The 12,732-nt window shown below is 55.0% G+C and overlaps 1 protein-coding gene across 3 annotated transcripts in view; it reads left to right on the top strand.

Moving 5' to 3' along the window:
* The window catches only part of TNRC18 (trinucleotide repeat containing 18), an 82,281-nt gene that overhangs the window by 55,601 nt on the left and 13,948 nt on the right, over positions 1–12,732 (top strand). For all 3 annotated transcript variants that reach the window (XM_082857359.1, XM_082857358.1, XM_082857357.1), the window contains 2 exons: positions 2,570–2,824; positions 9,475–9,890. In XM_082857359.1, the coding sequence (XP_082713485.1) occupies positions 2,570–2,824; positions 9,475–9,890 (671 nt within the window). The remainder of the gene's footprint in view (positions 1–2,569; positions 2,825–9,474; positions 9,891–12,732) is intronic.

Raw genomic sequence — 12,732 nt, 5'->3', positions numbered from 1 at the left:
TAGGTAGGCGAAACCCTTTTCTTTGTGTCCCCTCTGCCCCCCCCTCGGGGTTTGCCCCCACCGGCTATGGCAGCAGCGGATCGCTTTGGCATTTACGGATCGGGTTTTGGAGAACCAAACCGAGTGACAACCGCCAACCCCACGTACCGAGCCAAGGGTTTTTTCTATGAAAAAAAGTTTTTGTGCATTTCCGCGGGTTTCTTTGTTGGGACTTTTTCTCCCCCTGCCCTTGGCAAACTCTGTCGCCTCAGGTGTGGACACCTCCAGAAAGGCTTTCCTGGTCCTGAGAGCCCCTCCGCTGCCCCTACCCCTCGGACCCTGGCCTGAGCAGACCAGCCGCCGTCGGAGGCGGCCCTGGTGGGCTGTCAGGCTCTCGGGAGCAGGGGGCGGGGGAGGGCCTCAGGAGACCACGATTACCCTCATCAGCATTTCGTGGAAAGCACACCTTTTTTCGGTCCTCTGCTTTCCAACCGTTCTTCCATCTCAGGGTGCTGGGTTGGGTTGGGGGCCGCTGCTGGCTTTCTGGGGTCCGATGTGGACATTCCAGACCTCCAGAAACCCAGAGCCAGCCCAACCCCGCCGGCAGAGAATGCTGGGCAGGAGAGAGTTCTGGAGGCTCCACACCTGAGCAGCCCCGGGAAGGCCACCTCTAGAAGGGAAAGCTGGCCCCGTGTCCAACCCCGTGCCCCGCCCCAGCCAGCCCCCCGCCCACCCCCTGCTCAGCTCGGCCAGCCCCCGGGGGGGCCTGCCTGAGGTGGGGGACCCGGGCGCTGCCTGCAGTCTGCCTACACTTAGCCTGCTTTGCCGCTGTGGCCCACTGGGCGGAGACAGAGCCATGTGACGTCCGCAATGTGAATGGATCGCAAGTGTGCACTGCCTGCCTGCCACCTGCCCGCCCCGCTGGCCTCCATCCCGCTGCATCCATCGCTCTGGGAGCCGGGTCTCCGTCTTCTCACTCCTCTTAACAAACCTTCTCTCTCTCTGCCTCCTTCCTCTCTCGACTCCCTTCGGGCATTCCTTGAGCTCTTGTCTGCTTCCCTCACTGAGGGCTCCCTCGGATGAATGGGCAGACCGAACCCTGTCCTCACGGGCACTGCTGGGGCCGCCGCTGTCGGCCGCTAGCTGCACTCCAGCAGCCAGGCGTCTTGGGGTGTAGGCAGGAGAATGTGGAGTTGGCCACCGTCCAGGGCCTGTCCACCTCTGGGCCCAGACTCCCTGCCCCCAGATGACACGGAGAGACGACGGCTCATTTTCCTCCAGCCTCTTGTTGGAGAGTTGTTTCCAGCCCGGCCTGGGCCAGCGGCCCCAGAGCCACCTTCACACTCCCAGCGCCCTGGGCAGACAGGCACCCCCTGGCAGGTGTCCCTCGGCGGCTCCTTGACAGAGGTACTGGGCGCCCCCCCCACCCGCCGCCCTTGTGGGGTTAGCTGGGCTGTGTCCCTGGAAAGGCAGGGAGCAAGCCTGTACCTCCAGAAGGTCTCTCTTTTGGGTGAGGGCTTAGTTCACATGCAGGGAGCGTCATCCTCCCTGCTGTGGCCGCCGGGCCCACAGCTTGCCCCTCCTTTGTCCCGATGGCCCGAGCTGGGCTCAGGGCTGCAGGTCCTCGGGCCGTAGGGCCAGTTTCTGGGGAGAAGCTTGTCTCTCTTCAACTGGGGAGACAGGCTGGGGCTTCCTTAGTTTCCTTCCACTAGACTGTGGGTGATGAGCCAGCCCGCCCCGGGTTCAAATCCTGCTCTGCTGCCTGAGCCCCTGACCGTGCCGAGCCTCGGCCTCCTGGAGCCGAGTGGACCCGCCCCCTGCCCCCTTCCTGCTCCCGGGGGTCGTGTGGCCCGCTTGTGGCTCCCTGGGTTGCGATGAGATGAGATTTTCACAGATAAGAAACTAGCGGCTCAGAGAGGGCTGGGGATTTGCCCCAGGCTTCCCAGTGCGGGCGTGTTGCTGGGAGTCAACTTTGGACCCCAGAACCTGCTCAGGGTTTCCACCATGGGAGCCCCCCACCCCCCAAGAAGAGACCAAACTCCACCTTCTCCTGCTGCCAGCTGCCAGGCCTCCCACTGGTGAAGCTGCCCCCAGGCGCCTGTGTCCGAGCCTCACTCAGCCCGAGCCCCCAGGGCCCGCCCTCCCCTCTCTGCCCCGCCCTCCCCTCTCTGCCCCGCCTTCCCCTCTTTCCTCCTCTCCCCTCCTGCCCCCTTTCCCAGCCTTCACGTTGTGCGTCGGGGCGTGTGTGTGCGCGTGCGTGCGCGTGAGACCGTGGAGAGCGCTGTCTCCAGTCCTTGTCCGTGTGTCCGTCCCCCTCCCTGCAGCACAGGTGCATGTTGGTGCTCCCCTTGCAGGAACACTCTCGACTCCCAAAGCCGCTGCCCACCTCTGGGCTGTCCAGGATGCCTAGGTCTTGGGCTCGCTTTGATGGGGGGCACTGGGCCACTGGGGGGACTTGTGGGCTGGCGAGGAGTGAGGAGCTGGGCTGGAGCCAGGGCCCCTCGCTGGCGCTCCAGCTGAGATGGGGCAGTGGGGGGAGGCGCAGGCTCGGGCCAGGGCTCTGACTCGCTCCCTGTTTTCTGCACGCCAGATGAGAGCTCCGAGGACGAGGACGAAGACGAGGAGGACGGGCGGGACGAGGAGGAGGTCGAGGCCGCCGGAGGCTGTAGGCTGGGGGCCCGGGAGCGGGCGCTGTCTCCAGGCCTGGAGGAGAGCGGGCTGGGCCTGCTGGCCCGCTTTGCAGCCAGCGCCCTCCCCAGCCCCACCGTGGGCCCGTCCCTGTCAGTGGTGCAGCTGGAGGCCAAGCAGAAGGCCCGCAAGAAGGAGGAGCGGCAGAGCCTGATGGGTAAGTACCAGCAGGTGGGCTGCAGGGAGTCGGGTGTCGCTGCCCCATGCTACAGATGAGGCATCCGAGGCTCAGATAAGCTGGGAGCCCTGCCTCCTGGGCCAGCCGCGTCCTTAGCAGAGGGCACTGGGTGTGGCGGCTGTGGCCTGCCACTCCCTGTGAGGAGTCTCCAAAACCGTGCAGTGACCTTCACTGTTGATGCTGCCAACGAACAGCACCTGATCCCTCCACCTCAGGTGCCCGATATCAGGCAGCTCAAGGAAGCAGAGGCCTCGGACCTGCGGCCCGCGGGGCTGTGGGAGCCCACGGGAGGCCCCTGATCCAGCCTGGGGGGTCAGGGAGGCCGCTCCAGGTTGGCGACGCTCTGGTTGAGGCACGACAGAGAAGTGGGAGGTGGCTAAGCGTACGTAGAAGAAATCAAGGTGCAGGTGGAAGGAACAGGCCATGCAGCCGTTTGGAAGAAGGGGAAGCTCTTTACACTTGGGGCAGTAGAGGGGTTTCGTTCAGTGAGATGCACTGGCCCAGACAGGGCAGGACTCGTGGGGCCTGGGGTCACAGCCTGGAGGAGGTCATCAGTGTGTGTGTGGGGGGGGGCCAGGTGTTGGGTCGCTGTGAGCCAGGCCTACCTTCCCACTGCCTGGATGGGCAGACAGAGGCAGCCGGCACTACCACTCGGGCAGGAGGCTCAGCCTGGTCCCGGCCCCACTTGCTCTTTCTGCATCTCCAACCATATCCTTGCCTTCTTGGGATAGACAGACGTCTTGGGACCCTCTCCTGGGCCCCCTCCCTTTCTCACGGGGCCAACTCTCCCAACATGGACCCAGCCCACCTTCACCTGGGGATGGTGTTTGCGACTGAGGTGGTCCTACATGTGTTCAGGCTGTGAGCTCGCCTGGCCTCAGTAGGGGCAGCTCCTTGGCCGGGCTGCTCCGGCCTCCTTGCCCTTTTCTGAGCCTTAGCGGTATACGTGAGGCCCTCCTGGCAGGGGCCGGGGCCAGGAAAATGGGCCCTGGGTGCTACCCTACTGCCCCCCAGGCCTCCCCCAGCTGCCCTGGCTTCACGCACTCCACAGGCTTCAGGACCAAAGCCCACTCCCAGTGGGCTGCACCACCTCCCGAGACCCCATCTCTGGGGTGATGTCACTGTCTCCCCGGAGTCCACAGCAGGCTCCAGGCCCTGCCCTGCCTCCCTCCTCTCCCTTCTCTCTCTCTTAGCCCCATGTTCTGCAGTTGTCCCCTGGGGGCTTCGGGCCTGGCTCCATCCAGGCCTACCCCTCTTGGGTGTTCTCTGCACTTCCTCAGAGCTCACACTTGACCAGGCCACTTCTCTGTGTAGGACCTCTGACTGGCTCCATTGCCCTCTGGACAGATGGCACCTGTCTGACCCTCCACCCTCAGACTGGCTGCTCAGACAGCATCATCCTGTCCACAGCCTCCACCCCACCCCTGTTTGCACCAGGCATCCCAGAGCCCTCAGGCCTCTGCACTTGCCCCAAACATCCGTTTCATCCAAATTGTCAAACGTATTGGCAGAGAGTTCACAATTTCCCCTTTTAATACTTTCAGTGTCCTAAGGGTCTGTGGTGATGTTGCCTTTTTCATTGCTGTTACAGATAATTTGTTTCTCCTCTCTTTATTTCTTGATCAGTGTGGCTAGAAGTTATTGATTTCAGCTCTTTGTTATTTCCTTCCTTCCTTCCTTCCTTTTTCTTTGGGTATAATTTACAACCACTTCCCATTTCTTCTATTTATTTATTTATTTTTAAAATTTAAAATTTATTTTTGGCTGTGTTGGGTCTTCATTGCTGCACTCGGGCTTTCTCTATTCGCGGTGAGCGGGGGTAACTCTTTGTTGCGGTGCATGGGCTTCTCATTGCGGTGGCTTCTTGTTGCGGAGCTCGGGCTCTAGGCGTGCGTGCTTCAGTAGTTGCATCATGCAGGCTCAGTACTTGCGGCACACAGGCCCTACAGCGTGCGGGCTTCAGTAGTTGCAGCATGTGTGCTCAGTAGTTGCTGCGCACAGGCTCTCGGGCGCGTGGGCTTCAGTAGTTGTGGTGCACGGGCTTAGTTGCTCCGTGGCATGTGGGATCTTCCTGGCCCAGGGATCAAACCCGTGTCCCCTGCATTGGCAGGTGGATTCTTAACCACTGTGCCACCAGGGAAGTCCCTGTTTCACTTTCTTGATAGTGTTGTTTAAAACAAAAGATTTTAATTTTGATGAAATCCAATTTATCTATTTCTTCTGGTGTCACTAGTACTTCTGGTGTTATGTCAGAAAGTATTGCCTGATTCAGGGTCACAAAAATTTAGTCCTGTTTTCTCCTAAGAGTTTTATAGTTTGAGAGTTACATTTAGGTCTGTGATCCATTTTGAGTTATTTTTGTGTGCGAGTGATGTAGGGGTTTTTTGCATGTGGAGATCCATTTGCCTCAGTATCATGTGTTGAAAAGTCTGTTCTTTCCTCATCAAATGCTCCTGGCGCCCCTGTCAAAAGTCAGTTGAACAGTTGAAAATAAATATGAAGGATTATTTCTGGATATTCAGTTCTATTCCATTGATCTATATGTCCTTATGTCAGTACCACATTATCTTGATTACTGTGGGAGTTTTTGTAGGAAGCTTTGAAACTGGGAAGTATGAGTCCTCCGTCTTTGTTGTTCTTTTTCAGGATTGGTGCTTCAGAGTCCCTTGCATTTCCATATGGATTTTAGGATCAGTTTATCCATTTCTGCAAAAAAGCCATCTGGGATTCTGATAAGAATTGTATTGAATTAGTAGATAATACTAGGGAGTATTGACTCCTCAACGATGTAAGTTTTTCAGTCCGTGAACATGGAATGTCCTTCCATTTATTTGGGTCTTTAATTTCTTGCAGCAATGTTTTGTAGTTTTCATTGTATGAGTCTTGCATTTCTCTTGTTAAATTTATTTCTAAGTAATTATTATTTCTGATGCTATTTAAATGGAATTCTTTTCATTTTTGGAGTATTCGTTGCTAATGTATAGAAATATAATTGATTTTTGTAAATTAATCTTGTGTCTTGCAACTTTGCTAACCTCATTTATTCTAAAAGCTTTTTAGTAGATTCCTTAGGATTTTCTGTATACAACAGGGGTCCCCAACCCTCAGGCCGTGGACCGGTACTGGTCTGCAACCTGTTAGGAACTGGGCCGCACAGCAGGAGGTGAGCGGCGGGCGAGTGAGTGAGTAAGCTTCATCTGCCGCTCCCCATCTCTCCCCATGGCTCGCATTACTGGCTGAATCATCCCCCCTCCAATCCGTGGAAGAACTGTCTTCCATGAAACCAGTCCCTGGTGCCAAAAAGGTTGGGGACCGCTGATATACAAGATCAAGTCACCTACAGATAGAGATAGTTTTGTCTTCCTTTCCAGTGTGTATTCCTTTTATTTTTCTTGCCTAATTGCTCTGGCTAGAATCTCCCATGCGATATTGAATAGAAGTGGTGAGAACAGGTATCTTTGTCTTGTTTGGGTTTTTTTCCTGCCCTCTAGATCTTAGGGAGAAAGCACTCATTCTTTTACCATTAAGTACGATGTTAGTGGCGGGTTTTTCCATAGATGTCCTTCGTCAGGTTGAGGAAGTTCCCTTCTATTTCTCATTTGTTGAGTGATTTTATCATGAAAGGGTGTTAGATTTTGTCAGTTACTTTTTCTGTGTCTGTTGTTGTGTTCATGTGGTTTTTATCCTTTATCCTATTAATATGGTGTATTACATTTTTTTTAAAAGAATGATTTAAAGATTTTTTTTTTTTTAAAGAATGTCAAACCAACCTTGCATTCCTGGAATATATCCCACTTGGTCATGGTGTATAATCTTTTTTATATGTTTCTGGATTATGTTCACATTTGTTTATGTCCTTCTGATGGATTGACTATTTCATCATTTTAAAATGTCCTTCTTGGGCTTCCCTGGTGGCGCAGTGGTTGGGGGTCCGCCTGCCGATGCAGGGGGCACGGGTTCATGCCCCGGTCTGGGAAGGTCCTGCGTGCCGCGGAGCGGCTGGGCCCGTGAGCCGTGGCCGCTGAGCCTGCGCCGTCTGGAGCCTGTGCTCCGTGACGGGAGGGGCCACAACAGTGAGAGGCCCGTGTACGCAAAAAAAAAAAAAAAAAAAAAAAAAGGTCCTTCTTTGTCTCTAGATTTTTATTTTAAAACCTGTTTTGTCGGATAAAAGTACAGACATACCTCAGAGATAATTGTGGGTTTAGACCAGCACGATAAAGCCACAATAAAGCGAGTCACACAAATGTTTTAGTTTTCCAGTACGTATCAAAGTTACGTTTACGCTATACTATAGTCTTAAGGGTGCAGTAGCATTATGTTTTAAAAAAAAGGTACATGCCTTAATTAAAAAATACTTTATTGCTAAAAATTGGTAACCATCATCTGAGCCTTCATTGAGTCTTAGTAGTGACACCAAAGGTAACTGATGACAGATATAACATAACAAATATAATAATATAATATAATAGTAATAATGAAAAAGTTAGAAATATTGTGAGATGTGACACGGAGATATGGAGTAAACACTGTTGGAAAAATGGCGCTGATAGACTTGCCCAATGCAGAGTTGCCACAAATCTTGAATTTGTAAAAAGATGCATATCCGCAAAGTGCAATAAAGTGAGGTATGTCTGTATAGCCACTACAGCTCTTCCTTGGTTTCTGTTCACATCGTGTGTCTTTTTTTTATCCCTTGACTTTGCATCTGTGTCTTTACTCTTGTCTTCATTATTTTTTGTCTGTTTTTTTGGTCTGTTTTTTTGTTCCTTTGTTCCTCTTTTACTGCCTGTTTTTTTGGGGAGGAGGCATTTGCACAGGACGCTGGTTGGGAGTCAAGAACGCAGGTTCTACTCCCTGCTCCGTCCTGTCCCGCAGCGAGGCCACGGCAGATCCTTCCCTCTGTCCGGGCCTCATGCTTGTCGCCACCACAGGACCCTGACAGAGCCCGCTTCCTCTGTGCCAGGCACCATTCGTGCTGCCCCATGGGTCTCATAAATATTTATCTTCTGACGCGATCTTACCCTTGAGGCTCCACCCTCCCCTCTTTCAAGCGAGTGTCCACTCCTGGTCACTGCTCTGCGCACTGTCCTGTACTGGCTCCCTCTGCAGGTACCTGCAGTATTCTGTGTGCATCTAGGTTTTCTGCAGGGGGCTGTCATCAGGCGGGGTCTCATTCTGTCATACCCAAAAGCAGGACTGGCAAAGCCAGTGGTGTTTTGTGGCCTGCACCCTAATTAGCCTCGAAAGCCCCCAGCTGCCTCCCCCGGCAGCTCTGTTAACAAAAGATTAATTAACAGGATCATTAAGCTTTGCAAGTGCGCCCTCCTCCCAGCCCCACCCTTGATACTGCGGCTGCACCTGTTGGGGTGATGGGGCTGGGCGTCCCTCAGGAGCCTTTGTGGCCAGGCTGCTGGCTGCTCAAGGCTCCGCAGGCCTGGGGTGCAGGCCTGGGGTCCAGCCCTGGCTTACCAGCTCATTGGTCTGGGACCCAGGGCAAGTCCTTTGCTGGGGTGGTCAGCCCAGGGCTGTCACGGACATCTCATCTCCGGGGTCTGCCTGGAGGAGGCAGGCCCTCCTCATTCTCCCCATGGGGAGAAGCACCATTAACTCCCCGTTTAGATTCTTTCCCTGGCCACCAGCTCTGGGCCAGGCTCTGAGCTGTCCAGTGTTGTGGGCTCCAGGAGAACTCGGGGATCTATTGCTGGGGGCAGAGCAGGACGAGATAGACAAACACAGACAGGACCTCTGCAGTGTGCTGTGTGCCTGTGGTGATGGAGGGATGGCCAGAGGACTCCCCAGGACGCAGAGTGGGTCTTCTCAGAAAGGAGGCTGCAGCTGTCCAGGTAGAGGTCAGGGGAGAGATGGTGCTCTGGGCAGAGGGCCAGCAGGAGCGAAGACCTGGGGGTTTAAAAGGACAGAGGACAGCAGATCCTGGTGAGAGGTTGTGCATTCAAGGACCCCAGGATCTGGGCCGTAGGCTCAGGGCTGCCCTGCAGCAGAGGGATGTGGGCCCCCCGGCTGTGGGAAGGGGCGGCTTCGGGGGTGAGGGGAGGGGCTGGGCCCCAGGGCTGTGTGGGTTCTGGGGAAGTCTGTCCTCTAGAAAGGGGAGTGTGTGCCAAGGACCTCCCAGCTCTGAGAAGTGGCACCAGGAAGCAGAGCGGAGGGCCCTCTGGGCTCGGGGATTTTGTGCAGGCTTTCCCGCCTTCCTCCCTTAGAGCTGCTGCCCCTACAGGTGTGGGCCCTCCCCGGCTCACCTGCCCTGGCTTCCGGGCCTCCTGTGGAGGCACAGGAGGGGCGGGGAAGCTCACACGTGCCCAGGCAGGAATCTTCACGTGCCCAGACGAAGCTCTTGGGGTGAGGGGTCCGGAGCAGAGTCTGGGCAGCCGGCGGGGTTTGGGACGGGAGGGGCCAGCAGGGTCTGCCGCTCACAAGCATGCGGCCGGAAGCTCTCCTCCTCTGGGCCTCAGGTTCCTTCCCCGAGACGGGTTGAAGCCTCCCACGGTGACGCCATCCCCTGCAGGAGGGCTGGGCTGTGGCCTTTCTCCTGGTGGCCAGAGCGGCTGGGTGGGTGGGTGGGAAGTGGGGGCCCGGGAGCCCCTGTCCACAGCCCCTCCCTCACCCACGTGCAGGCACGGAGTTCGAGTACACCGACTCGGAGAGCGAGGTCAAGGTGCGGAAGCGGTCGCCTGCCGGGCTGCTGCGGCCCAAGAAGGGGCTGGGGGAGCCAGGTCCTGCCCTGGCTGCGCCCGGCACCCGGGGCCCCGGCAGCCCCGACAAGGCCAAGCTGGCGGCTGAGAAGGGGCGCAAGGCCCGCAAGCCGCGGGGCCCCAAGGAGCCTGGCCTGGAGGCGGGGCCCGAGGCCAGCGACGACGACCTGTGGACGCGGCGGCGCAGCGAGCGCATCTTCTTGCATGACGCGTCGGCCGTGCCCGCGCCCAGCAGCATTGCGCCTGCTGCCACCAAGCCCGGCCGCTGCGGCAAGGCTGGCCCGCCCAGCCCACGCAAGGACGCCGGCCGCGCGAAGGACAGGAAGGACCCCAGGAAGGTAGGGCGCGGCACAGGGCGGGGGCCCTTGGACCTCCTGTCTCGGAGTAGAGTTCTCAGACCTGGGCGAGGCACAGAGACCCCAAAGGGCGGTGGTGACCCTGAAACGCAGTCACCACCTACCGACGACCTCTGTGATGGGCACTCCTCTGGGTGCCCCTTGATGAACGTCTTTGATAAGGACACCTGCAGCCGGGCTAGCAAGTGTTGTCGTGTGAACTGATGAGCTCAGATGATATTTCAAGGTCTCTGCCGTAACTGTCATGCGCTACATGACAGTGATTGCTGTTGGTGACAAAGTCTTAGCTCTCACACCCGAAGGAAAACCTCATTTCTTGAGAGGTTAGGGAAAATAGAGATGGGATTTCTTTTTCCCCATCCAAGGTTCAGAGGTCCCTGAATTCTCTCCACAGACACCGCAGGTTGAGAACACCTGCTTTTCAAGAACTCAGTGATGATTAGACCTGTTACCCTTCTTTTTTTTTTAGACCTGTTACCCTTCTTGCACTGGCTGCTAGGAAGCTCACGGCCGGTAGTTTGCTCTTTAGGCGGTCGCACTCAGACCTAATGGCCAGCTCACGACAGTGGTCTCTGACTATGTCCCTGATGGAAGGCAAACCCTCTAATAGCAGTGTCATTCTAGACAAAGCCACAAAAAGGGACCAGACTCCGCATCAATTTCCTGATAATGGGTGGTAGTGAGGAAGGGGCTGCATTTTAATGTCATCCACAGGGATCTCTTGTTCTTGTTTTCTCACGGCTGAAGCCACCTCAGGTTTTTCTGATCCTTGGAGAGAAGGCGCTCCAATAATACATGACGATGATGATTGTACAGGGTGACCCACGGCAGGGGCCAGGCGTGTTCTAACCAGTTTGTGTACTTAATGTGTTGGTGAAGGGAAACGCGTTGCCTCTGCTCACAGCACATCTGACACTAACTCCCTGGGGTTGGTGCAGACCCCACAGTGAAGGGCTCAGTCCCACAGGACTGCCCCCACCCCATCCCCACTCCAGATGCCAGTCGCAAGTCCTAGGTTGTCACCTGTGCTTTTTGACCAACCAGCTATAGATCAAGGATTTTCATGACCCCTCTTCTCCGGTCGATAATTCACCAGAATGACAGAACTCCGGAAAACACTTTACTTACCGTTACGGTTTACTGTAAAGGTGCAACTCAGGAACAGCCAGATGGAGGAGAGGCACAGAGCAAGGTGGGTGGGAACGGGTGCAGAGCTCCCACGCCCTCTCCGGGCACACCGCCCTCCTCGGCGTGTTCACCAACCTTGAGCTCTCTGAACCCCGTCGTTGAGGGGTTTTTATGGAGGCTTCATCACAGAGGCATGATCGATTAGTAACTCAACCTCCAGCCCCTCTCCCCTCCCTGGAGGATGTGGGTGGGGCTGAGAGTTTCAAGCTTTTGGTTGTAGCTGGTCTTTCTGGTGACCAGGCCCCATCCTGAAGCCATGTAGGGACTCACCAAGAGTCACCTTATTAGAACAAAAGGCGCTCGCTCCTATGACCCAGGAAATCCAAAGGGTTTTAGGAGCTCTGTGTCAGGAACAGGGGCAGGGACCAAATATGTATTTCTTTTGACGTCACAGATGACTACTTACAAAGCCGCATGAGGTAGGTTGCTTACTCATATTAACTGCACGTTACAGGTGGTCCTGGAACCTGCCCAGTTAGCCCAGCAGCTAATGATTATCAGAGCTGAGCTTTCAACACTGGGGTCTAGCGCCAGAGCCGGGGCCTTAACCACAGGGCAAACCGGCCTCTCTGGGCCTTTCCCAGGAGGGCACCTTCTGTTGGGGAGAGAGGGACCAGGGGCTCGCGCACCTGATCTCAGCCTTCTGATGACACAGTCAGACACTGGGACGGAACCGATTCATGGTCAGCCACAGGAGAAGTCACACACCAAGGAAATCACTCCAGGAACAACCAGTGTCCATAGTTCTGTGAGATACACTTTTGTATCCTGCTTTTTTGTTGTTGTTTTGTTTTGTTTTTGTTTTTGCCGTACGTTGCGGAGCACAGGCTCCGGACGCGCAGGCTCAGCGGCCATGGCTCACGGGCCCAGCCGCTCCGCGGCATGTGGGATCTTCCCGGACCGGGGCACGAACCCGTGTGCCCTGCATCGGCAGGCGGACTCTCAACCACTGCGCCACCAGGGAAGCCTCTGTATCCTGTTTTTCACACTTGGCGTTAGATCTTGTGCATTCCCATGTGGCATGACCGTTTATTTTACTTTTTTTTAAATCACTGTCTCCAAATGGCTGAATAACATTCCACCATCTTGCTGTCCTGTGGTTTTCAACATCTCCCGCCATCAGTCATGCTAGCCATTGGTGATCTGGTTGATGATGGTCTTTTGCCATTGTAATTACCACAGCAATGAACATCTCTGTTCTGTGTACAGAACTTGTCAGTTTTGGAGTTTTTTTATTAAAAAAAAAAAAAAACCTTCCCAGAAATGGGCTTTCTGGTCAGTGGGAAAGAAAAGGTTATCAGTTTTATCTGATTGTAACAGTAATTTGCATGATAAGGAAAAGGAAGAAAATTAAACTCCATACGGAGATAACTTTTTTTTTTTTTTTTGGCCGTCAGTGTCTCTTGCCCCCCTATGTACAGCTGCAAAGATGTGCCCCATATGACAAGCTGTCTATTTAATAACAGAAGTCAGGGCAAGAGGAGACATAACCACATGACAAACAGTCCTTCAACCCCCAAGATGCAGTCTGATTTCAGAAATGTGCACAGGATCAAAACATGCACCAGAAACAAGAAAACATAATGTGTGTGTGTATATATAAAAAATACGTATTTCTCCCCCCAAATAGAGATTA

The sequence above is a fragment of the Leucopleurus acutus genome (assembly GCF_964270905.1).
Source record: "Leucopleurus acutus genome assembly, chromosome: 16".
NCBI classification, from domain to species: Eukaryota; Metazoa; Chordata; class Mammalia; order Artiodactyla; family Delphinidae; genus Leucopleurus; species Leucopleurus acutus.
Note: the sequence above shows the minus strand (reverse complement) of the source record. Positions and strands in the feature narration are given on the sequence as shown.